At 57.3% G+C, this 23,584-nt stretch overlaps 4 protein-coding genes across 4 annotated transcripts; 2 read left to right on the top strand and 2 right to left on the bottom strand.

Moving 5' to 3' along the window:
• Window positions 1–894: 894 nt before the first annotated feature.
• Window positions 895–8,940, bottom strand: RPL3L (ribosomal protein L3 like; the record flags this gene model as incomplete). Its single annotated transcript, XM_084216238.1, has 11 exons — window positions 895–951; window positions 2,136–2,255; window positions 2,784–2,879; window positions 2,966–3,067; window positions 3,333–3,493; window positions 4,186–4,372; window positions 5,108–5,243; window positions 6,337–6,505; window positions 6,826–7,018; window positions 8,646–8,734; window positions 8,817–8,940. The coding sequence occupies 11 exons, from the start codon at window positions 8,938–8,940 to the stop codon at window positions 895–897; spliced, it is 1,434 nt and encodes a 477-aa protein (XP_084072364.1).
• Window positions 8,911–10,617, top strand: NDUFB10 (NADH:ubiquinone oxidoreductase subunit B10). The gene is made up of 4 exons (XM_084216457.1): window positions 8,911–9,108; window positions 9,786–9,924; window positions 10,184–10,323; window positions 10,439–10,617. The coding sequence occupies exons 1-4, from the start codon at window positions 8,961–8,963 to the stop codon at window positions 10,534–10,536; spliced, it is 525 nt and encodes a 174-aa protein (XP_084072583.1). The 5' UTR covers window positions 8,911–8,960; the 3' UTR covers window positions 10,537–10,617.
• Window positions 10,618–10,907: 290 nt separating this feature from the next.
• On the bottom strand, window positions 10,908–13,598 carry RPS2 (ribosomal protein S2). The gene is made up of 8 exons (XM_084216523.1): window positions 13,577–13,598; window positions 13,317–13,475; window positions 13,115–13,204; window positions 12,657–12,764; window positions 11,953–12,126; window positions 11,716–11,875; window positions 11,204–11,295; window positions 10,908–11,021 (listed from the first exon to the last, which is right to left on the bottom strand). Exons 2-8 carry the CDS (start codon window positions 13,470–13,472, stop codon window positions 10,941–10,943), a joined length of 861 nt encoding a protein of 286 aa, XP_084072649.1. The 5' UTR covers window positions 13,473–13,475; window positions 13,577–13,598; the 3' UTR covers window positions 10,908–10,940.
• Window positions 13,599–14,609: 1,011 nt separating this feature from the next.
• TBL3 (transducin beta like 3) lies at window positions 14,610–23,175 on the top strand. The gene is made up of 22 exons (XM_084216237.1): window positions 14,610–14,681; window positions 14,807–14,858; window positions 14,933–15,028; window positions 15,256–15,303; window positions 15,920–16,061; window positions 16,225–16,309; window positions 16,634–16,801; window positions 17,197–17,272; window positions 17,422–17,518; window positions 17,889–18,199; window positions 18,485–18,626; window positions 18,966–19,024; window positions 19,505–19,608; window positions 19,961–20,111; window positions 20,202–20,432; window positions 20,587–20,657; window positions 21,025–21,181; window positions 21,537–21,595; window positions 21,818–21,921; window positions 22,085–22,156; window positions 22,407–22,565; window positions 23,039–23,175. The coding sequence occupies exons 1-22, from the start codon at window positions 14,626–14,628 to the stop codon at window positions 23,149–23,151; spliced, it is 2,553 nt and encodes an 850-aa protein (XP_084072363.1). The 5' UTR covers window positions 14,610–14,625; the 3' UTR covers window positions 23,152–23,175.
• Window positions 23,176–23,584: the final 409 nt, after the last annotated feature.

Below are 23,584 nucleotides of genomic sequence, written 5' to 3'. Positions count from 1 at the left end.
TGAGCTCAGGGACCTCGCCGGGACATGGGACAGCGCCCAGGGCTGTGCTGGATTCATCCTCATGCTCTGCTTGTGCAGATGAGCCTCCTCAGATCCTGCAAGCACACGTTCAGGGCACAGCCAGGCTGCTGGAGAGCCAGGAATCCCATGGCCACACTCCAGGACTCCTGGTCAAGCAGGCAGCTCTGGGCAGTGGAGGGCTGGGCTTCCCACTGTCTGGTTCCAAAGAGGGTGCAGGACACCTGGATCACATCACTGAAGGAGTTGGGATCATTGCTGATCCAAAATTCCCAGCTCCGGGGCTTCCCCCTCCCCACAGGCAGCTGGGCTGCAAGGACAGCACGGGTGGGAAAGGCTCCCAGGTGAATAAATCCATCTCTGCCCAGCCCTGCCTAGCAGCCCTCTTGTTGTGCACAAATTCCCACCTCTGCCAGGGTTCCAGCCAGGATCAGGGGGCTTTGAGCAGGGAGAAGCCCTCGCTTGGGTTGCACCTTCAGCTTGGCAAAAGCAGTGCTGGAGGTGTGTGGGAGAGGCACTGAGGGGACAGGCAGGGAGCCTGGGCAGAGCCAGGTCATGGGCTGGCCCAGTATTCCCAGTGGAAATTGGGGCAGAAGTGCTGGAACCTGCTCTGCTCGCTGCTGGATGAGAGGGAGGGGAGACCTCGTGGAGATTTGGTGAGAGGGAAAAATTCACTGGGCAAAGGAAAGGGAGGATCCAGAGGGCTGTCCCAGTTAGTCCTTGTCCACATGGGCCAGTCCCAAATGCCACTTTTCCCATCCCCTCCTGAGGAGCCTGAGAACAGGCAAGACACCCCTCTAGAAGGAGAGAGGAGCAGACATGGCTTGGAGCCCCTTTATTGCAAGTGCCCAGCCAGGCAGCCTTGGATCTCTGTCCTTAGAGCTCTTCTTGCACACCTGGCTTCTCCTTCACCAAATGTTTCTTCTGGGGGCCCTGGAAGAGAGCAGAGAGGAGAGTTTGGATTTAGGGACACACAGACCTGGCCTGCATGGCTGTGTCTGGTCTGTGGCAGCCAGAAGGGCAGCTTGGGCCAGCAGCTGAAAAATGGGGTTATCCCACAGCAGATCAATCCTATGGGAGCAGGTGGCAGGAATTACTTATGTCCCTCAACTTCCAGACAAATGTGATGTTTTACCACAGAATCCATGGGGCAAAATGGCAAAGAAAAGAGCCGCACCCAGGTCAAACCTCCTCCTGTCACCGAGCTCCTCATCACAGCAGCTCAGGGCTGGCAGTGACACAACAGGCTCCTGACACTGAGCTGAAGGAAATCAGCTTAACCTCTAAAGAGCTCTGCAAAGGCAGTGCCTAACCAATCCCCCTGCCAGCACTAAGGAGGCTTAGCCAACTTCACATGGCATTTCTGGCTGACAGGCCAGATCCAGACCCAGTTTATGTCTGCGTGGGACACAGGCAGTTGTTTCTTTCCCTTCTCCTTCTCCCTCTCCTGGTTTACTCAGTGCTTCCTCCGCTTCAGACTCAGACTCACACCAGCCTGGTGAAGGCTGCAAAACTATTCAGGATACTGCTGTGTTTGGATTATTTAATTATACCATTTTTTGCCCTGGATTTAAGAAAAATACACTGCTTGGCCTTCTTGAAAGCTTCTGACAAAAGCATCACAAATTTGCATCTGAATTTGACCCAAACTTTTTCCCTCTGAGAGCTATAAATCATTCCAAACAAATCAAAGCAGTGCACAATTCTGAGTGAAAGGCACCATATGGCCAGGACAGTGCCTGCCAAGTTAACTGCTTGTTTAAAACTTCCCATGGTGAATGGGAACTGGTTGCCCATCTGGTCTTTTATTTGCTGGTTGAGTTGTCTTGGATCACTCACACAACCATCCTGTTCTTCCTTAGCATCATTTCTGCTGTGTGAACTGAATTCATGGCTGCCTTTAGGCAAGAGAACCTCAAACATTCGCTTGGCTGTTGTTGTATCAAGAAACAAACCACAGAATCATGGAATCAGAATCCTGGGATGGTTTGAATCGGAAGGGACATAAAACTCATCCAGTTCCACCTCCCTGCCCAGGGACACCTGGAAGATGCTCGGTTGGAATCAGTCAGTTGCTGTGGCCCCCTGAGGAGATGGAGGCAGCCCGAGGAACTCACCATGAAAGCTCTCTTCTCCTGAGCTGTCTGGAAGCGACCGTGGCCAAATTTGGAAGTGGTGTCAATGAATTTGAGCTCGATGGCTTCGTGGGCCCGGCGGCTCGTGTGCACCAGGAGGGACTGGGAAAGAACAGCCACAACAGCAGGGGAATTGTCACAGAACAGCTGGTCTCATGGAAGCAGGGTTGGAATATCCTCTAAACAAATACCCCCTCAAAAATCTGTGTTCTCAGAGCAACACCCTGGTGCTCAGGTGGTGGAGAGCTTGCAGAGCTGCTCTTGGCTCAGCATTGCACAGAATCACAGAATCAACCAGGCTGGAAAAGACCTCTGAGATCACCAAGTCCAACCTCTGACCTGACACCACCTTGCCACCCAGACCATGGCACTGAGTGCCACATCCAGTCTGTCCTTAAACACCAGTGACTCCCCCACCCCATCCCTGGGCAGCCCATTGCAGTGCCCAACCACCTTTCTGTGACAACCCAAGGTTTCATTTCTGAAATGAACCACAGAGCTCTGAAGCTCTCCAGCTCCATCCACGGCACCAAGGATCCCCGCAGTGTCCCTGCCCAGCACTTGGAGGGTTCTCCAGGTGGGGAGTGTGTTCCTGGGGAGCTGCAGCCCATCCCACCCTGGAGCTCTCACCTTGCGGAGGGTGAGCACGCGCTTCCTGGTGCCCACCACGCAGCCCTTCAGCATGAGGAAGTCGTTGTTGACCTCCCCGTAGTGAGGGAAACCACCCTGTGGGGAGAGCAGAGGGGTTGGTGGGCAGGAGAGCTGGCTGGGAGGGTCGGGGGGGCACAGCCCTGTCGCCCCTCAGGCCTCACCAGAGGCGTGATGGTCTTCTCGGTGATATCGTAGTGCGTCGAGGCGTTGTTCCTCACCACTTTGCCATCCTCCACGTGGATCCCGTGGCCAATGCGGTAAATCTGGGAACACACAGGCAGTGCAGATGGAGGCTCTGCTGCCCCTTGCTGAGGAGCTTCACAGGGTGCCAGAATCCCCCACAGAATCACGTGGTTTTCACCATGTGAAAACCTTCTGCTGGTGCGGTGTGCCTTCTGCTGTTGAGGTGTGCTGTTGAGGTGTGCCCTCAAGCAGCAGAAAGGCACCAGGAAGGACATGGAGATGTCCAGGGAAACATCCAGGAGGATGTGGCAGGATGGGAGGCCTGAGGGAGCCCCCTGGCCATACCTTCTTGTTGATCTCGGTGCGGTGGTGGTAGCCCTTCTGGCCAGCCCGGGCGATGGAGTAGCCCACGCGGGCCGGGTGCCAGGCCCCAATGCAGGCCACCTTCCGCAGGCCCTTGTGCGTCTTCCTGGGCAGCTTCTTGGTGTGCCAGCGGCTGGTCACCCCTGGGGGCGTGGGGACAGAGGGCAGGGGCAGCAGGGAGGGTTGGGGCTGGGGAAGGACAGTCCCACCACTCTCCTGAGGGACAGTCCCATGGCTCTCCTGAGGGACAGCCCCATGGCTCTCCTGCAGTTCTCAGAGGAGGCTGTGCTGGGAGGAGATCAGGAGCTGTTCTCACTTCCCAGGGCTCTGATCAGACCAAGAGGTGTCCCATGCACACACTCAGGGTCACCCACACCTCTGCACATGTGGGTTTTGAGACATTCACAGCATCACAGGCTGGTTTGGACTGGAAGGGACCATAAAGACCATCCAGTTCCAACACCTGCCACTGGCAGGGACACCTCCCATTAGACCTGGTTGCTTTTTGTACTGACAGTGCCTCTGAGCCTCCTCCTCCTCCTCGGCCTTCACTGGCCTTAATCTCAGGGAAAATCTTTCCACCAGAGTTACCTTGTCAGCTCCTCTGTATGTACATCAGAGGTGCCCCTGCTGATTTTTTCCCTTGCTGGAAGCCCTGAGATTAAGGAAACAGAGCCATGCCACAACAGAACTGGATGTCATGCTTAAGATCCTGAGGCTTTTTGCTACTCCCTCTACAGAAAGTTAGGGGTTCCCAGCGTGGTTAACACTCTCCTACTCCAAAAGCACCTGCTGGGCAGAGCCACGTGAGGAGGACAGCCCCACAGCCCTGTACCTTTCATGCCATGGCCCTTGGTCACGCCGATGACATCGATCATCTCGTTCTGGCTGAAGACACTGTGCACAGAGATCTGCTTCTCCAGCCTCTCCCGCACCCAGTCGACCTTCTCAGCCACTGTCCCCCCATTCAGCTGGATCTCCATGATGTGGGCCTTCTTCTGCCTCAGTGGGAGCAGCCTCATCTGCAGCACACTGTGCTTTAGGGTGGCACGTGGCCCCTCGCCCCACAGACAGGAGGGTGCAGCAGGGATGGGTCCCTCACAATTTGTGAGGGGCACAGGGGTGAGCACTGCTTCACCTCTCTGCCACAGTCACCCCCTTTCAAAGCAGCCCTGGGTCAGCAGCTCTTTCTATCTGGGGTTTTATGGAGCCAGCTCCTTGTCCTTGAGCCCAGAGACCCTGCCTGGCCTTGAGCCAACTTAGCTCTCCCCCAGACCCCAAAGCAGCCCTTAATTCCAGGGATCAGCATTAAAATGGGCCCCACGTGTATCCAGCAATCAGCATCTGGCAAAACTGTGCCTGCCCGTGGGGTTATTTTTGCCCAAAACATTTGACACCAGTTGCTAATTTGAGGTGATCATGAGGTCCCTTGCTGCCACAGGACTCAGGACCTGCCCAGCCTCTGCCCTGCTCCTGCTCTCCTCCATGAGGTGTGTGGGTTCCCACTGGGGTGTGGGGGCTCCCCAGTGATCCCAAACCACAGCCCCCGTGGCAGCCCTGGAGCAGGAGCTCTGGGAGGGCTCTGGGAGGTCAGGAGGCAGCTGGAAAAGTCAGCCAGCACCTCCCATCCCCATCTCACACCCGCTGCTCCCTCAGCCTCTGTGACCCCACCAAAACACCTCCTGATCCCATTTCCAGGCCCTTCAGAGCTGAGGAAGCCCCCGAGCCCCCTGCCCCTGCCAGGGGGAGGCTCTGACCTGTGTGTGCATAATGACACGGATGACCTTGCAGTACTTCTTCATGGCTGCAAAATCCTTCTCCAGCTGCCTTTTCCCAGCCTCATCCTGCCATTTTTTGCAGTACTTGGTGAACGCCTTCTTCTTGCTCTTGTGCCTAGGGACAGAAGTGGTTTTGCACCTGTCAGAGCTGATAAAAGGCTTGTGACAGTGCAGAGAGGGGACAGGTCACCCTGACAGCCACCTCTTCGGAGGCACAAGGAACCTGTGGATACCTGAGCCTCACCTGACTGTCAGGACCTTGAGGTGGGAAGAGGGAGGTGGATAATGAGCCGTGAAAAGGGCTTGTTCAAGGGTAATTCAAACCTTTCTGCATGAGGAATGCAGTTGTCTCCCACTGACTGACTCAGCACCATCAAAACAGGCGCAAAATTAGAGGCAGGAGAAAGCAGGGATCAGAGCTTGGGGTGGGCGCGTCTCCATGGCACTTACAGGGGATTCCTGCAGCCAGGAAATCACAAAGGCACTTCCCTGCTACCTGTGGGTACCTGAGCTTCACCTTACTGCCAAGTTCGGGTGGGAAGAGGGATGAGCCGTGAAAGGGGCTGACAGGAGAAAACAGGGATCAGAGGCGAGTGGTGGGTGGGTGGGTCTCCATGGCGCTGTGACAGGAGACACAATTCCCACAGCGAGGAAATTCGTGCTCCCACTTCCCTCTCTGCTGAGGGGTGTTGATATTTATGAGGGCCAGGGGCCACATTCTGCATCAATTTCACCCCTGGCAAATCTGGTTTCAGTCCAGCTCAAGGATTCTGGTTAACTGGGGAGCCGAGGAGCCCGAGCGACACGAGGGAAAAGGAACCTGCCATACGATATTGTGGAGAGAGCTAACTTGGTTCGGCTATTAGAATAAATTTACATATGCAAACGCGGCTCCCCAGCGTGGGGCTGTCTGCAGTGTCCCTGTGCATGACTAAAAAGGCAGCAGTTTCACTCCACAGGAGCTGAGCTGTTTGGGCATCCTGGAGAGCCTGTGGAACTCCCACCAGAGATCCCTCACTGGCAGCCCCCCCAGGAAACCCCCACTCTGGGGATCCCGGGATCACTGCGGCTGGAAAAGCCCTCCAGGATCATCCAGTCCAACCTGTGAGTGATCCCCAGCTTGTCCCCCAGCCCAGGGGTGCCTTGGACACCTCCACCACCTCCCTGGGCAGCCCCAGGGTTTGATGACCCTTTTTGGGAGCCTGTACCAGTTCTTGTAGAAGCGTCGGCGGCACTCATCGCTGATGTGCTCAGCAAAAACAGTCTTGAAATTCCTCAGGCCCTTGGGAGTCTCGATGTAGCCCACGACCCCCACCACCACCATCGGGGGGGTCTCGATGATGGTCACGGCCTCCACCTCCTCCCGCTTGGACACCTCTGCAAGGCAGCAAAGGGAAGGGGTGCCTGGCATCCCCTGGGATCATTCCCTGGAGGATTCCCGCTGTCACAGAGAGCGCTGGGGGCGAGGTGGTGTTTGATCTCAGCCAGCCACAGCCTTCCCACCTCACAGCCCACCGCTCACCATCCCAGTGGGGAGAGTTCCAGGAACCTCCACAGACAGCTGAGCTGGCCTTTGACCATGCGAGATGTGGACAGCCAGGATTTAACCCAGAGCTGCGGGCTCCGCCACCCCTTTCCATAAGGAGCCTTTCCCGTTGTCCCCTTTTCCCTTCCCTCCCCCTGCAGCCCAGCCTTACTGAGCCCGGGCCGGTGCACCTCCCGCACGGTGTGGGTCATCCCAGCCTTGTAGCCCAGGAAAGCTGTCAGGTGCACTGGTTTGCTGGGGTCATCCTTGGGCCAGGCCTTCACCTTGCCCCGGTGCCGGCGGCTCCGCTTGTGGGGCAGGAAGCCCAGGTGGCCGTGCCTGGGAGCCGAGAACTTGCGGTGGGACTGCGGAGGGGAAGCACAGAGGGAGCTGCACCCGCAGCTCGGGGAATTGGGGAGATGGGAAACATGACAGAAACACAACAAAAATGCCCTCCTTTCAGATGGGACTGCCACGGAGATTCTGGGCTCTTCTCTGAGTCCTAACAGGCAGGGTTTTGCTCAAACTTTTGTCATGGACGTGGAAAATGGCACAGAATACTGGAATGGTTGGGGTGGAAGGGACCTCAAAGCCCATCCATTGCTACCCCTGCCACCTTCCACTGTCCCAGGTTGCTCCAGCCCCAGTGTCCAACCTGGTCTGGGACACTGCCAGGCATTCAGGGCCTGCCCACCTCACAGGGAAAGGATTTCTTCCTAACACCCATTCTAAATCTACTCTCTGTCAGTGTGAATTTACTAAATTTCTGAACAAATGATGCCAGTTAAATAAAAAACTTAACATGATCTTTCTCCTCCAGCTTCTTCTGAAGGACTTTGAAGGAGAAATTCATTCTTTACTAGGTCTGTCCTTCTGTGCTCTTAATGATAACAATTTATTTTGTATCCCGTAGTAGCACCAAAAAGGCCTGATTGGAATTCCTGGGCTTCGTGTCACCAAGGCAAATGGCACAAAACAAGCACAGCCAAGGATTGGGAAAACAGGGGTGCCCAAAGGAATGGGCAACGGGAACATGCACAGGTTCTAAAGGCACCTTGAAAGGCGGATGAGAAGAGATAAATACATAAACTCAACCACAAGCAGCAAAGGGTTAGTCCTGCACCCACTGCAGCTCCTTCCTAGCTCAGACCAGTCCCAGCGCCCGGCTGTGCTTTCCTCCAAGCTCCCTTTGCAGCCTGAGTGGAACTCGGAGGATTCTGCCCCCATTCCTGCGGCACCACCGGGAGCACAACCCAGCCCTGCTCGCCGACCCTCGCGCACAAGCGGCTCCAGCAGAGCTGTACCAACCATGGGACGTCTTCAGGCCGGGGCAGCAGCAGAGAGAGGCTGTCAGGAAGCGCCTCCCCAGATTAATACTTAAGATGGGTATGGGTCTGAAGACACAAATTTAGCCGCTCGCTTCACCCGCTGCGATATTCATTTCATTCCTGGCAGGTTGGACACGACAGTTGTGGTGTGATAAAGGTCAATTGCTGCTGGCTCAGTTTACGCTTCTCCCTCCGGAGCAGCGCTGATGCGAACGCCAGGAATTGGGGCAGTTTCCTGAATTAGGGCAGTTTCCAAAAGGGGTACCACACCCCCAGAGCTGTGAACACCTGCACCAGGTACCCCCAGCACAGGCTGAGACTCTCTCTGTCAGCCCAGGATTGTGATCCCAGCTGGAAAAGAGATTGAGACGATACATCTCAGAATCACAGAGCAGTTTGGATTGGAAGGGACCTTAAAAACCATCCAGTGCCAACTCCCGCCATGGCAGGGACACCTTCCATGGCTGAGAGGGACCCTAGCCCGGGTGTCCCCGTGTGCAGGGAGGGCAGAGCAGGGACCTGGCTCTGCTTTGGGGCCCAGCAATGGCACCAGAGCCACGGGCAGGAACCGATCCCAGGCAGTTCCACCAGGACACGAGGCAGAACTTTATCCCTGCGAGGTGACCGAGCACAGATCCCACAGAGGGCGTGGGATCTCCCTCACCGGGGCTATCCCAAAGCCATCTGCTCCCAGCCCTGTGCCATGTGCTGCGGGATGGCCCTGCGAGCAGGGAGGGGACAGTAGTGGTGGCCCTGTGAGTAGGGAGGGGACAGTCGGGACACGCTGTGGGCTCTGCCGGCCCCCCCCCATGCCGCGGTTCTGGGATCCCCTCACGGAGCAGGGCCACCCGCACTACAACTCCCGGCGTGCCCCGGGGCCGCCGCCATATTCCCGCGCCCCGCCCCTCGGGGCCGCCGCCATGTTCCCGTGCTCCCGCCCCCTCAGGGGTCGCCGCCATCTTTCCCCGCCGCCGCCGCGATGCCAGAGGATCACGAGTGGGAGGCGTACAAGGTGCCGCCGACCCGCACCCCCGTCTCCGAGAGGACCACCTCGGTGCCCAACCCCGTCGACTACTTCCAGAGCGCCTTCAATAAGGTCTTCGACGCGCCCGTCACCTTCATCCGAGGTACCGGCAGGACGCGGCACCCTTCCCTGTCCTCCTCCTGTGGGAGTTGAGCAGCGGCGCGGAGACGGGGACACCGGGATGGGCACACCGGGGCACGGGGCAAAGGCGTGAGGACACGGGCACCTGGACAGGCAAAGGGCACGCGCAAGGGCACAGGGACACAGGGACATGGGACATTGACAAGAACACAGCGTCGACATAGGGACACGGAGCACAGACAAATACACGGCCTGGACAGAGGGACATACACAGGGACATGAGACACAACATGGACGGGGACACACGGTTGAACACAGCATGGACACAGGGACATGGGACAGACAAGAACACAGCTTGGATAGGACAGACTCAGGGACATGGGACACTGCACAGACATGAGAACATGAGACACAGACAAGAACACAATATTGGTAGTAGGACAGGGACATGAGACACAGCGCGGAGACTGTGACAGATACATGGACATCAGGACACAGCTCAGACACTGGGAGAGTGCAGGGGATACAGGGACACAGTGACACAGCATGGACAGGACAGGGGACACAGCACAGAGGGGCAGACACACAGCTGGGCATGAGCTGGACACAGTGTGGACCCACTGCTGCTGCCGGGGAAGGTGGCACCGGGCAGTGCCAGCCCTGCCTGGGCTGGGGTCTGTGACCAGGCTGTCCCTGCAGGCTGGATTGAGCGGTGGCAGAGCCAGAACAAGTTCTACTACTACCACCAGAAGTTCCGCCGTGTGCCCGACCTGAGCCAATGCCTGGATGGTGACTACCTGTGCTACTACGAGGCCGAGGCTCAGTGGAGGAGGGACAGGTAGGCTGCCCCTGGACTGTCCCCAGGCCAGGTCACAGCAGGGCACACAGCTCTGGGACCTGCAGCATTTTGGGGGATGCTGGGGTGCTGAGGCAGCACCTGCAGCCCACCCATTACACATCAGTGTCCTGCTGTCCCTGCGGCACGTCTGGGCATGGTGGCATTAGGGACCAGGATGCTGAAAATCCCAGAGCTGACATTCCCTAGGGTGTCCTCAGCCATTGGTTCAGCTTTTCATTCCTCACCATCTTTCCCACAGGATGGTTGATCAGGAGATCGTGGAGATAGTCCGGGAAAGGATGGCTGCGTGCAAGCAGAGGGAAGGGCCCAACCAGTTCCAGAACTGTGCCAAGGAGATGGAGCTGCTGGCACAGGTCACCAAGGCCTACCAGGACAGATGTGAGTGTGGCAGCAGCACACAGGGCAGGGGCTCTAAACCCAGGGAAGGGGGCTCTGAAACCATGGAACACAGGCTCGTGGGAGGCACTGCTCAGGCATCTCCTTCCTTTTTCAGATGGTGAGCTGGGTTACCATGGCAATGCACGGACATGCCTGATGAAGCAGAAGCACAGGATGATGGAGGAGAAGAAAGCAGCACAAGAATGTCACTAGTTACAACAGTTCCTCCCTCCATGGTGCTGGTATCCAAGTGCATGTTGCTTCCTTGGCCTCCACAATAAACAGACACCTGTACAGTTGGGCTCTGTATTCATTCTTTGAAGAGCTCTGCAAGCTCTCAGCTCCAGGCACTTGGGGCTGCTGCCACTGTTGGGGTTTGCCCTCTCCTCCATGTGCTGCTCTGCCCTGCCTCACTGAGTGAAGATGAAGTGCCCAAGGCCAGGCTGGACAGAGCTTGGAGCAGCATTGTTCAGTGGAAGGTGGAACTGGATGAGCTTCCAGGTCCTTTCCAACCCACCCCATTCCGTGGTTTAACCCGCCTGCCCCGAGCACCAACCCCTGTCACACCAAGCACGCGTTCCAGGTTCTCTGATCACTTTATTCTCCTACAAAACCCCTTAGGTGGTGGCCACAGCGGCTGCCTGGGTCCTCTGCACCGACACTCTGGTGTGGGTCTTGGCCAGATGATCAGTGAACTCCTGCAAGAAACACCAACGGCGTTATTCCCTCCAACCCCTCACCGGCTCCTCAGCACCACTCCCATCCCTCGTGTCACGGGGGCTGGCGTGGCTCAACTTTATAGCTACCAAACCTTTGGGTACAGAAATCTGAATTTTAGAGGCAAGAACGTTTGAGCTGTAAGTTACCAAAATGCTCGTACCTGGTAGGGAGACTTGGTGAAGACAGTCTCTTTCCAGAGGTCAGGAGTCAGGTAGCTGTAGGTTTTGGAGATGGCATCGAAGGTGGCTTTAGCTGCAGAGAGATGTCACACACTGTCACACAGTGCGCATCAACGGCTGCAGAACCAGCCCGCTGATCCAACCCACAGCCCCAGTATCCCCCAGTTACTAAAATGTGGAATTTTGAAAGGACCAGGGAGACCAGGGAGGGCCTCTCTGATGAACCCACAAAGCTCAGGTTGCTCTCTCTCTCCAGTTACGACGATTACACTACGGCACACAAGTGCAATCGCGCAGATTGGGAGATCCAGGAGGGCTGAACCCCACAGTTCTGTCACTGACTCTGACAGAACCTGCAGCAGGACTGACCCCACTGTCAGCACAAGCCGTGGCTTCTGCTTCACTGCCAGGGTACAAACCACTGCAAAACAAAGCTGCTGTGCCCCACCAGTGACACAAGTTGCCCTGAGCCCCTGGCAGCCCCAGAGCTCACCGAAGTTGCCGAGGGTGGCCGTGCAGCCCCGCGCTGACGTGTAGCAGTCATCGATGCCAGCCATCATCAGCAGCTTCTTGGGGACAGGGGCGGACACGATGCCCGTGCCGCGGGGGGCCGGGATCAGGCGCACCAGCACGGAGCCGCAGCGCCCGGTGACCTGCAGGGACACAGCGGGTCAGCCCCGGAGCGCAGCCCCGGAGGGCAGCTCCAGAGCCAGGCCAGCGGGACGCTCACCTTGCAGGGCACTGTGTGTGGCTTCCCGATCTTGTTGCCCCAGTAGCCACGTCGCACGGGTACGATGGACAGCTTGGCCAGGATGATGGCCCCGCGGATGGCCGTGGCCACCTCCTTGGAGCACTTCACGCCCAGCCCCACGTGGCCGTTGTAGTCCCCGATGGCGACAAACGCCTGCAGCAGGAGAGGAGTTATCACTGCACACACCACCACGCCATGGTGGTGTGTGCTCAGCAGGAACTCAGCTCACCCACAAACCTTACACACAGCTCTCAAAACCCATTTTCCCCCCGAGAGTTCATCCTTCAGGCAGAACCAGCCAAGCACTGGGATTCAATTCTCTGCTGCAGCCTCACTCTGGTCAGAACTCCCCACAATTTTCCAACAGCATTCCTTGCTTATACCCAAAACTTCTCCCTGAAAACCCAACACTGCTGTGCAAGAACAACTGAATTTTGCAGTGTCAGCAGAGCTTGCTTAAAAAGAATTTTAGAAGTCTTGCAACCCAACTTTTGGGCCAGTGCTGCTTCAAGGAACATCTACACACATCACTGATGTTTTTACGTTAATATATTTAACAAACTACTCATGGTCCTCACAGCAAAATACTTCTTTACTAGATGTGACAGTAAAAGAGATTTGGAGTGATTAAAAAGTGCAGAAAGGCAACCTGTGAGCAGGAGGATCCAGAAAAAGTGGGTTACCTTGAACCTGGTGCGCTGCCCAGCACGGGTCTGTTTCTGCACAGGCATAATCTTCAGCACCTCATCCTTCAGTGAGGAGCCCAGGAAGAAATCGATGATCTCCGACTCCTGCAAGAGTCAGCACTGAGCACACAGAAATCATGGAATCCTGGGATGGTTTGGATTGACAGGGCCCTCACAGGTCAGCTAATCCAACCCCCTCCCAAGGGCAGGGACATGTTCCACTGTCCCAGGCTGCTCCAAGCCCCATCCAGCCTGGTCTGGGGCACTTCCAGGGATCCAGGGGCCTCCCCACTCTCACAAGGAACAATTCCTTCCCAATATCCCACCCCAGGTCCCCTTGGAAGCCCTTTGGGGAGCCTTCCCTTCCCCAGGTGAACAACCCCTGCTTTCCCTGCCTGGCTCCTCCCCTTGGAGCATCTCCCCGACCCATCACTTCCCTGTCCACAGCAACTCACCTTGATGGGAAGCGAGAAGAGATAAATCTCCTCAAGAGACTTGATCTTCATATCCTTGACCAGGCGACCGAGTTTGGTGACAGGAATCCACTGGCAGAGAAACCCACGGGCAAGAGTCACCAGGTGCCAGCACCGGCCGGGACCCGGCTCCGCTGCCCCATCCCGGGGGCTGGCAGCGCCCCCGTCCCCTCTCCCTACTCACCTCCTTGTCCTCGGCTTTCCCTCCACGGGCTCCGCGGCCTCTCCCACGGCCCCTCCCGCGGCCGCGCCCGCGGCCCCGCAGCCCGGTCCCGAATCCACCGCGGAAGCCCCCGCGGGCCGCTCCCGCTCCTCCCGCAGCACCGGCGTCGTCCGCCATTTGCTGGAACAAAGCGGGGCGTCAGGCGGGCGGCGGCGGGCGCGGATGGGGCCGGATGGCCGGGCCGGGCCGCCCGGTGCCGCCGCCGCTCCCGCCATACTTACGTGATCCCTCAGCGTAGAAGGCCGCGCCACGGCACGGCGCGGTATTTATAGGGCGCGGGCATCTCGCGAGAGCCGCGCCGCCCTGCGCGCTGGGTGAGCAATAACCGCGGGCTGGAATGGACGGTGTGTTGTTGTTTATACAGGGCGCGGGGCGGGCGCGCTGCCCGGGGTCTAGGGGCGCGCACGGGCCGAGCGCGCAGAGCGCGGCGCGGCGGCCTGAGGTGAGGAGCTGCGGGTGCCGGCGGGCGGGAGGGCACTGCCGCATCTCCGTCCTCCCCTGCGCCTTCAGCCTCTGTAAAACTGCTGGGAAATGGGTATGGTGCTGCCCGAACCGCAGCCCCGCCGGCCGGGGGGCAGGGAGCGGCCCGGGAAGGCGCTCCGGGAGCCGCGGTAGCGCCCGGCGCGGTCTGAAAATCATTCGGGGTCTGCGGTGGCCCCGGGTGAGATAACGGCGCCCAAAGCATCGGGAACATTAAGCTTATTGCCCACGGTTATGTGTGGGGAATGAAACCCGTGTTCCCATAAGCCCCGTGCCCGGCGGGTACCGGCACTGCGGGCTGTGGGCTGGGTCTGAGTTTCGCTCTCTCTTCCAGGTGCCGTTCCTGGCCGCTGGGAGCGCGCCCCGCCATGGGCCGGGCTGGCGCTTCACGGACATCCCGTCCCCGGAGGAGCTGTGAAGAGCACGGGGCTGCTGTGATGGACGGCGACACGGGAGTCACAGCGGGGAACGAGTCGCTTTTGTATTTTGATGTGCAATAAAAGATGAAATGATTAAAAGAGGAAGCGTCTCTTTTCTTTCCAATTGTCAAAAGTTCTACTTTACTCTCGGGGAGGGGCGGTTGTGCTGGAGACAGCTCCGGCTGGCGCAGGAGCCGCTCGGGCCGGGCTGTGGCCGCTGTCTCGGAGGAACGGGGAATTCAATTCTTATCCCGCTCTCCGGAGCGCTCCCCGCGTGCTGCCGGTGGCGCCCCTCGCTGACGTCACTGGAGGGGCCGGAAGGGTTCCCTCACTTCCCGGAAGTGGCGGCCGGAAGCACGTGGGCCGCGGCCATGGCGGACACGGACCCGGCCGCCACCGCCGCCACCCCCGTGCGCTTCAAGAGCAAGTGAGGGACCGGCGGGACCGGGTGGCGCTGCGAGGGCGAGCGAGGGGCTGGGCTGGGTTGGGAGCCCCCGGGCCGCCGCCGCTCCGCTTTAACGGGGCCTCTCCACGCGTCTCTTTCCCTTCCAGCTACGCCGCGACGCGGAAGATCGAGCCGTTCTACAAAGGAGGGCGAATCCAGGTAATCCCGGCTCTGGAGGGACATCTGGGAATGGCGCGCCTCCCGGCTCTAACGTTCCCGATCCCTTTCTCCAGATTAGCCGGGATGGGAAGTTCATGTTCTGCCCCTGTGGGAGCAAAGTCAACGTCGTCGATGTGGAGACGGGAGCGCTGCTGCACAGCCTCCAGCAGGTGACCGGGGTCGGGCTCTCCTGAGCGGTTTGGAAGGCACCAGGAGGGTTTTCTCGCTGGATACAAAGCTCCCAGGGGCGAGGAGTGCAGGGAGGGTGGGAACGAACCAGACGCAGGTTTTGGGTGGTCCCGAGCTGTGCTCGGGTTCAGCAGAGCCCTTGGAGAAGGGAGCTCAGAGATCTCTGCAGGGTTGGTTTAACTGTGGCATTTCCCCTCTGCTTTGCCAGGAGGAGGAAGAGGATGTCACAGCATTCGTGCTGAGCCCTGATGACGAGGTGGGTTTGTGCTGGGGGCTGTGAGCAGCCTGGGACAGGCTGAGCCAGGAATGGGGGGAATTTTGGGGTGTGTGTACAGAGCCAGGGCTTGGACTCGATGATCCTTGTGCTGGGGATATTCCATAGTTCCATTCCATGCCCTGTGTGCTTCCTGACATCCCCTGGGCACCATGGCTCACGCTCACACCTGCCCAGAGCCTGAGCTCCTCAGCAGCTCCCTGTGCCATGTGGCACTGACAGGAGGCCAAACCCAGCCCGTGCTCAGGCTGTCCCCTGTGTCCCCAGGTGCTACTGGTGACAGTGCCCGAGCTCAGGCTGTCCCCTGTGTCCCCAGGTGCTACTGGTGACAGTGCCCGTGCTCAGGCTGTCCCCTGTGTCCCCAGGTGCTGGTGGCAGTGCCCGTGCTCAGGCTGTCCCCTGTGTCCCCAGGTGCTGGTGACAGTGCCCGTGCTCAGGCTGTCCCCTGTGTCCCCAGGTGCTGCTGGTGGCAGTGCCCGAGCTCAGGCTGTCCCCTGTGTCCCCAGGTGCTGGTGACAGTGCCCGTGCTCAGGCTGTCCCCTGTGTCCCCAGGTGCTGGTGACAGTGCCCGTGCTCAGGCTGTCCCCTGTGTCCCCAGGTGCTGGTGACAGGCAGCCGGGCGCTGCTGCTGCGCCGCTGGCGCTGGCGGGAGCCCAGGTGTGAGCGCACCTGGCGAGCCGTGCACACCGCGCCCGTGGCCACCATGGCCTTCGACCCCACGGCCACCCTGCTGGCCACAGGTAGGAGCCACCCCTGTCACAGAGGGGTGTCCTGCTCCTGGGGAGCCTCACGGGGCAGGGCAGCAGAGGTTCGGAGCACAGAGCCGTGTCCAGCCTGGGTTCTGCTGGAGTTGCCACGGCTCTCTCCTCCAGAGCTCAGGCCCCGCTGTCCTTCTCTTCCCAGGTGGCTGTGACAGCACCATTAAGGTCTGGGATATGATCAGACACTACTGCACACACAACCTGAAAGGATCCTCTGGAGTGGTACAGTAAGGAGCAGTGCTGTTTGTCAGTCCCTGCCTGTGCTGGGGATACTGGGATTGATGTGGAATTCTGGAGTTAATGCAGCATGAAGGCCCGTTCCCAGCAGGTTCTGGGCTTTTCCTGCTTTTTGAAAGCAGGGTTATGGCTGACTCTGCCCACAGAGGAAACAGTTTGGTCAAGAATTTTCATGGAATGCCAGAATAGTTGGGCAGGGACACCTCCCGCCAGGCCGGGGTGCTCCGAGCCCACCCAAGCTGTGCTGCTGTGGGATGTGCATGATTTAAAGGCTGGGGGGTTCATTCCTGTGCTGTCCCTCTGCTCCTGCCCAGCCTGGTGGAGTTCCACCCCGACCCCTCCCGCCTGCAGCTCTTCTCCTCCTCCATCGATTACAAGATCCGCATCTGGGACCTGAGCTCCAGCAGGTGTGTGGCACTGCTGGAGGGACACTTCAGTGCTGTCACCTCGCTGGCCTTTGCAGATGGGAACAGTCTCCTCAGGTACCTCCTGGCAGGGCTTGCACCTCCATCCATTCACCTCCTGCAGCGCTGGGGGATCCTGGAGGGTCTGGGCGGGTTCTGCTGTGAGGGGAAGGGGTGCTGCAAGTGCTCAGTGGGTGTGCATTGGAATTGTGGAATGGTTTGGGTTGGAAAGGACCTTAAAGCCCATCCAGTGCCACTCTGCTGTGGGCAGGACACCTTCCACTGTGCCGGGGTGCTCCAAGCCCCATCCAACCTGCCTGTGTCCCTGGGAATATCCTGTGCTGGCACAGGGAATGCTGCTGCTCTCTCTCCCATGACCTCTCCAGAGAGGTGTTGAGCTCCCACAGTGCCAAATTTGCACCCAGAGCCAAGCTGAACAGGTTTAGCACTAAAACTGAGCTTTTCATTTGCAGCTCTGGCCGTGACAAGATCTGCATGGTCTGGGACCTGGAGACCAGGCAGAGCAAACGAACCGTCCCTATCTACGAGGTGAAACTGCTTTTTGGTTCTTCCTTTGAGGCCCTCTGGAGTTTCTAGGCCATGGTCTCCCTCTTTAGGGTCTGCATGTTGTGAAATCAGGTTTCTTCCCCTTCCCAGGGGTTTTCAGCTCTGGGTCTGTGCCTCTCTGACTCTTGCAGACCGTGGAAGCCGCTGTGTTGTTGCCTGAGGAGGGAGATTTCTCTCAGCTGGGTGTGAAGAAAAAAGGGCTGCACTTTGTCACAGCTGGCAGCAAAGGTGAGTGTCCCTTTGGAGCCTGAAGGGTGGCACTTCAGTCACTTCACTGCTGTTATTCCCAGGCTGTGTGTTCTCCATGTGTCAGGAGCCTTGGGTGGAGAGCAGAGCCTGCTCCTGAGTTCCTTGGGCAGGGTGGATGAGCAGGATGGAACAGTCACAGATCCATTTACTACTCAAACACATTTATCTCTATTTTCAAACTTGATGAGTTTGAGTGAACAACCAAAACCTTGAGGCTTTTCCAGCCACTCCATCCTGCCCAGTCTTGCCTTGGAGCTGTGTGGCTTCTCCCACTGTGGTGTGGATGATGTTCCTTGGACATCCACTGTATGAAGCAAGGGCTCTGCCATGGTTTCTCCTGTTTTCCCAGGCATCCTGAGGGTGTGGGAGGCGGCCACAGCTGCCTGTGTGCACAGCCAGGCCGTGCCCTGGACATTCACTCTGTGTAGCAAGGGCTCTGCCATGGTTTCTCCTGTTTTCCCAGGCATCCTGAGGGTGTGGGAGGCGGCCACAGCTGCCTGTGTGCACAGCCAGGCCGTGCCCTTCGCGCTGCGGGAGGAGCCGAGCGAGCGCAGCCTCTCCCAGTGCCAGTTTGTGCCTGCCAGGAATGAGATCCTCACCGTGTCCATGGAGCACAACATCCTCTTCTATGATGCTCAGAGCCTCCAGCTCAGGAAGCAGGTGACAGCCCTCAGCCTCCCTGTGCCTTTGTCCATGCTCCAGCACCAGCTGTGCTCCTGGAAGAAGCCCCAAGGGTGCCCTTGGCTCCAGCCTGTCCGTGGGGCCAGGGAATTCCACTGCTTTGGGGGAATGTTGCCCAGAGACGAGCACAGGAAGGAGAAAGCAGAACAGACTTAGCCAGAAATGCCTCCTGTGTGCAGAAATTACACCCAGTGTGAAATGAAAACCAGGCACTGCCACCTCTCCTTCAGCTGCCGTTTCCCTCTCGGGCTGTTTCTGTTGCAGCTCGCAGGATACAACGAGGAGGTGCTGGATGTGAAGTTCCTGGGCCCTGGTGACTCTCACATCGTGGTGGCCACCAACAGCCCCCAGCTGAAAGTGTTTGACCTGGCAACGTCCCACTGCCAGATCCTGTACGGCCACACAGGTGGGTGACAGCGCTGCCCTGGGGGGACCTGGGCAGCTCTGCCTTTATCCAGCTTCTCCTGGAGCAGTCCTTGAGTTCTCGGTGGAGCAGCATCACAGTAGGTTTGGGAGCTGTGTGGAGAGAGGATGTGTCCCTTTGTCCCTGTCCCTGGCAGTGAGATCAGTTTAAACTGGACCTGAAGGTGTGACAGGCTCAGTCCTTAGGGACCAGTCGTGTCCCAGACCTGTCCCCTGGCTCATTAACTGGGCTCATTAAGCTTTGGGCTCATTAAGTCACCCCTTTCTGTTGTCCCATCGCAGCATTGCTCTGCACCCACCAGCTTTTATTTCGTCTGTTTAGAAACAATCCTGGCTTTGGATGTCTTCAGGAAAGGCCTGATGTTTGTCACCTGTGCCAAGGTATGTCTCTGTTCTCCATTTAATCAAACTCTTCATTCCTAGTGATCCTTGCGGGCAAAATAATGTTATTTTTGGAAGTCCAGAAAAGGGTTTTTGTTCATACAGTTCCTGTCTGCTGCATGCCCCAAATAGGTTCTACCCCTATCCCTTTTTAACATTGTCCCTGGGAAAATTGGTTGTATTTTATTGGCCTGAAGGAGATATTTCCTTCTCCAAACATCCTGATCTGGTGTTGGAGTTCAGTTAGTGTGAGATTGATGAGGGAAAAGGTGCCAAGAGCTCTGACAGACCCAAAACCAAAGCTCTGAGACAACCAGGAATAAACCTGCATGCTGGAGCCCCAGAGTGGGGGCTGATCTTGCTGTGACAGAGATGAAAGTTCAGGCTGGAACAGCAGACACCAGTGGGGCTCAGGGATGTGGTGGAAGCACGGGGACCTGCTGATCCCCAGAAAACTGAGGCATTTCTGTCTTCCCCCAGGACAGAAGCGTGCGGGTGTGGCGCATGGGCAGGGCCGGCAGGGTCACCTGCGTGGCACAGGGGCTGGGCCATGCCCACGGCGTGGGCGCTGTCGCCTGCTCCAGGTAACACAGGCTGGGGCAGGGAGGGGAATGTCCTGGGGGGTGCTGTCCCCCTCCCAGCTGTGCTGCTTCTCACCCCTGCTCCCAGCTTCTCCTGGTGCTCGAGTGTGAAGGGATCATGGGAAGGGGCCTCAGATGTCATCTGTGCCACCCCTGCCATGGGCAGGGACACTTCCCCTGTCCAGCCTGGCCTTGGATACTTCCAGGGGTGGGGGAAGTCCCTCTGAAATGAAAGAGCTTGGAAAGCCATGAATCCACTTTTCCACACCCAGCAGTGGCTGAGTGTGGGGATCCCAGTCCGGGAGGAGAAACCACAGAATTGTTTCCCTGCCCTTGATGGTTTCATTGCTCGCAGGCTGAAGGAAAGCTTTGTAGTGACCAGCAGCCAGGACTGCACCATCAAGATCTGGAACATCCCGGAATCCCTCACTTCCAAAGCAAAAGCAGCCTTGATCTCCAGCCCAGAGCCCCTCCACGCCAGGGTCACTGAGAGGGGCCATGACAAGGTACAGCTCCACCTGATCTTTCAGTGCTTCAGCCTCTGTTCCCTGTCCCCCAGCCTGACCCTCTTCCTCCTCCTCTTGTGGCTTCCCCAGGACATCAACAGCGTGGCAGTGTCCCCCAATGACAAACTGCTGGCCACGGGCTCGCAGGACCGGCTGGCCAAGCTCTGGTCCTGCTCCGACTGCTCCCTCCTGGGGGTTTTCTCTGGGCACAAACGTGGCATCTGGTGCGTGCAGTTCTCCCCTGTGGACCAGGTCCTGGCCACCTCCTCGGCTGATGGGACCCTGAAGCTTTGGGGACTTCGGGACTTCAGCTGTCTGAAGGTGATGAGAACTTTGTCCCTTACCCTGGGCAAAACCTTGGGGTTCCTTAAGGATCCTTCCAAAACTTGGGGCTTTTTCCTTTAGGCTTTGTGAGTAAATGGGATCCTTTGGGGTCTCTCCAGAGGCACTGCTGAGCTTCCTCTCTGTTTTGCAGACCTTTGAAGGCCACGATGCCTCAGTGCTGAAGATCATCTTTGTGAGCCGAGGGGCTCAGCTGCTCAGCAGGTTTGTGCCTGATTCCAGAGTTAAGGGAATGTCTGAGCTCATCAGCACCAAGGGGAAAGACTTGTGTCCAAAGGATCTTTGGACAGATTTATAGGAAGATGCCATGTTCAGGCCAGGCTTTCTGTAGAGGTTATTTTAATCTTCCTCCTCTCCCGGTGTCCCATGGGTTCCATGTGGCTGCTGTGGCATTGCTGGCTTGGGACAAACTCAGTAGACAAAGCTGAGGGTGCATCTTGCCCTCCACATTTTTGGTTAACTCTGCTCCTGTTTGGAAGGAATTGGGATGGGACAAGTCCATCTGATATTTGAGGTGGAGCAAGAATGGATCTGTCCAGTGATTCTTTCTGTTGTGTTTCTCTTCCAAAAGTGGATCTGATGGTCTCTTAAAACTCTGGACAATTAAAACAAACGAGTGTGTGAAAACATTAGATGGCCATGAGGATAAAATCTGGGGCCTTCACTCCAACAAGAAAGATGACATGGTCGTGACAGCCTCCAGTGACTCCTGCATCACCCTGTGGCAGGTACAGCAGGGGGCTGATTCCTCCCTGGGTTAATAATCGGGGTAATTGGAGAGCTCAGGCTCTCAGTGGCTTGTTTTTCGTGTGCTCTTCATGTCTGCAGTTTGAAATTGGGTCAGCAAGGCTGACCTTGGGGTTTGGGGGTATTTTTTGGCCATTCTGTATGTCCCCAGAGCAGCAGATGGGCCCCAGCACTGGAGATTTGGAGGGAAGTTGGAAAATGCTGGATTTAACATTTAAATTACTTGACCCCAAGATTTTGCTGCAGAAACTGGTCTCCACATCACTTGGTGGCTAAATCAAAACTTTCTGTATTAAAGCAGGATTTGATAATGTTTTATCCTGTATTTTTTAACAGGATGTGACTGAAATTGAGGAGAAAGAAGCACAGGCTAAACAGGAGGAGCAGATTATGAAGTGAGTTGCCATAAAGAGCTGTGAAAGGCAAACTGTGCAGTGGAACTGTCCACACCTGGAGCCATCCAGCTCCACCTGATCCCAGTATTGGAGTGAGGGCATTTATTGAGGAGCACCACAAACTTCTTAACTGTTATTGCCCAATCTGCTGCTTTTTCTGTAGTTTTGGTTTTCTCAGCACCTGAAGATTTGTCTCACTCTCACCCCTGCTTTGTTTTCCAGAGAGCAAGAGCTTTCTAACCTTCTCCATGAGAAAAGGTACCTCAAAGCTCTGGGCCTGGCCATCTCCCTGGACCGGCCTCACACGGTGTTGACCGTGGTCAAGGGTGAGTCCAGAGCGTGCTCTGAGGGCATTTCCTGCCCTCCCTCCTTTCCTGGACACCTCTTCCAGCCAGTTCAAGGCTACAAAGTCCAATAATTAGTCTGAAGGCCTGAGTTTTCCCTGGGTGCCATCAGCCAGGGTGTCCCTGCTGTCGTTTCTCTCCCCAGCCATCCTCAGGGAGCCGGAGGGGAGGAGGCACCTGGAGGAGAACATTGTTCGGCTCCGCAAGGATCAGAAAGGTTTGTGGCACAACTGAAGTGCTGAAGGCTCTCAGGTCAGAGGCTTGTTCTGTCACCTGAAATTAGAATCCTACAATCCTGGAACGGTTTGGGTTGGGAGATTGTTCAGTTCCACTCCCTGCCATGGGCAGGGACACCTTGGGCACGTGCAGGGATGGGGAGCGGGACCTGCACCTCAGTGAGAGCCCAGGGCTGTTTTCCAGTGCGGGCTCTGCTGTGTGCCAGCCTGGCCAGGCTTCCTTCCCCACAGAGGCCGTGCTGGCGTTCCTGGTGACCTGGAACACCAACTCCCGGAACTGCCACGAGGCCCAGGCCGTCATGGAGACGCTCCTGAGGCACGAGGCCCCCGACACCCTCCTGCAGTTCTCGGGAATCAAATCCGCCGTGGAGTCCCTGCTGCCCTACACAGGTGAGGCCCTGCGGGGACAGGCGTGGCCTGGAGGGGCTGGCTCGGATCAGGGATCGTGGAATGGTTTGGGGTGGAAGGGACAGGTCAGGTAATCCACCCCAGCCACGGCAGGGACACCTTCCTCCATCCCAGGGTGGGATCCCCATCCCAAGCTGCGATGTCCAGCCTGGCCTTGGGCACTGCCAGGGATGCAGGGGCAGCCACAGCTGCTCTGTGCCAGGGCCTGCCCACCCTCCCAGGGAACAATTCCCTATTCCCAATATCCCATCCATCCCTCCCTCTGGCAGTGGGAGCCATTCCCTGTGTCCTGTCCCTCCATCCCTCATCCCCAGTCCCTCTCCAGCTCTCCTGGAGGTCTCCCTGGAGCGTTCCCTCCTCCAGGCTGGGCATTCCCAGCTCTCCCAGCCTGGCTCCACCATCCAGGGCCGGGCTCTGGTGCCTGCCCTGTGCCCTGAGCCCTCCCCTCCTTGCAGAGCGCCACTTCCAGAGGCTGAGCCGCCTGCTCCAGGCCTCCACCTTCATCGAGTTCATGTGGAACAACATGAGGCTGGCAGACGTGGCCCAGCAGGACCAGGGGACTCTGTGACCCCCACTCCCACCAACTGCTCTTTCCCACCAGGATTTTTAGTTCCTGTATTTTATAATAAATGTTTTAATTTCTAAACCAAGTCTAACATCCAATCTCCTCAGGGATGAATGAAAGGAAAAGGTCATTTCTTTGGCTAAGCTGGGGTTTGTGTTTTTACACCCTGAATTTTCAGACTCACAAACAGCAGGCAGTTTGGGATTTAAAAAAGGCAGAATCCCAACAAGTAGTTGGGATTTAAAGGGTTCATGGAGCTGGGAGGCTGCTTAGGCAAAGCAGCCTGGACCAAGGCAGGGGTCTCACCTGTGCCCACCCAAAATGTAACACCTAAGAGGAAGGGAAGCACAATTTTAAATTCCCCAAATAGCAAATTTTTAAAGCATAAAACGCAAGCAGGCTTCAAAGATATTTACATGTATTTTATTTCATAGAC

The sequence above is a fragment of the Fringilla coelebs genome (genome assembly GCF_963513975.1).
Source record: "Fringilla coelebs genome assembly, chromosome: 16".
NCBI lineage: Eukaryota > Metazoa > Chordata > Aves > Passeriformes > Fringillidae > Fringilla > Fringilla coelebs.
This window is presented reverse-complemented; position numbering and strand designations above follow the sequence as displayed.

Coding starts and splice junctions, on each gene's coding strand:
- NDUFB10 (XM_084216457.1), top strand. CDS start 8,961: ATGCCAGAGGATCACGAGTGGGAGGCGTACAAGGTGCCGCCGACCCGC. Junction 9,109..9,785: donor GCCCGTCACCTTCATCCGAG/GTACCGGCAGGA, acceptor CTGTCCCTGCAG/GCTGGATTGAGCGGTGGCAG. Junction 9,925..10,183: donor GCTCAGTGGAGGAGGGACAG/GTAGGCTGCCCC, acceptor TCTTTCCCACAG/GATGGTTGATCAGGAGATCG.
- RPS2 (XM_084216523.1), bottom strand. CDS start 13,472: ATGGCGGACGACGCCGGTGCTGCGGGAGGAGCGGGAGCGGCCCGCGGG. Junction 11,876..11,952: donor CACACACAGTGCCCTGCAAG/GTGAGCGTCCCG, acceptor GTGTCCCTGCAG/GTCACCGGGCGCTGCGGCTC. Junction 11,022..11,203: donor TCACCAAGTCTCCCTACCAG/GTACGAGCATTT, acceptor TGTTTCTTGCAG/GAGTTCACTGATCATCTGGC.
- TBL3 (XM_084216237.1), top strand. CDS start 14,626: ATGGCGGACACGGACCCGGCCGCCACCGCCGCCACCCCCGTGCGCTTC. Junction 15,304..15,919: donor TGCTGAGCCCTGATGACGAG/GTGGGTTTGTGC, acceptor CTGTGTCCCCAG/GTGCTGGTGACAGGCAGCCG. Junction 17,519..17,888: donor TGTCACAGCTGGCAGCAAAG/GTGAGTGTCCCT, acceptor CTGTTTTCCCAG/GCATCCTGAGGGTGTGGGAG.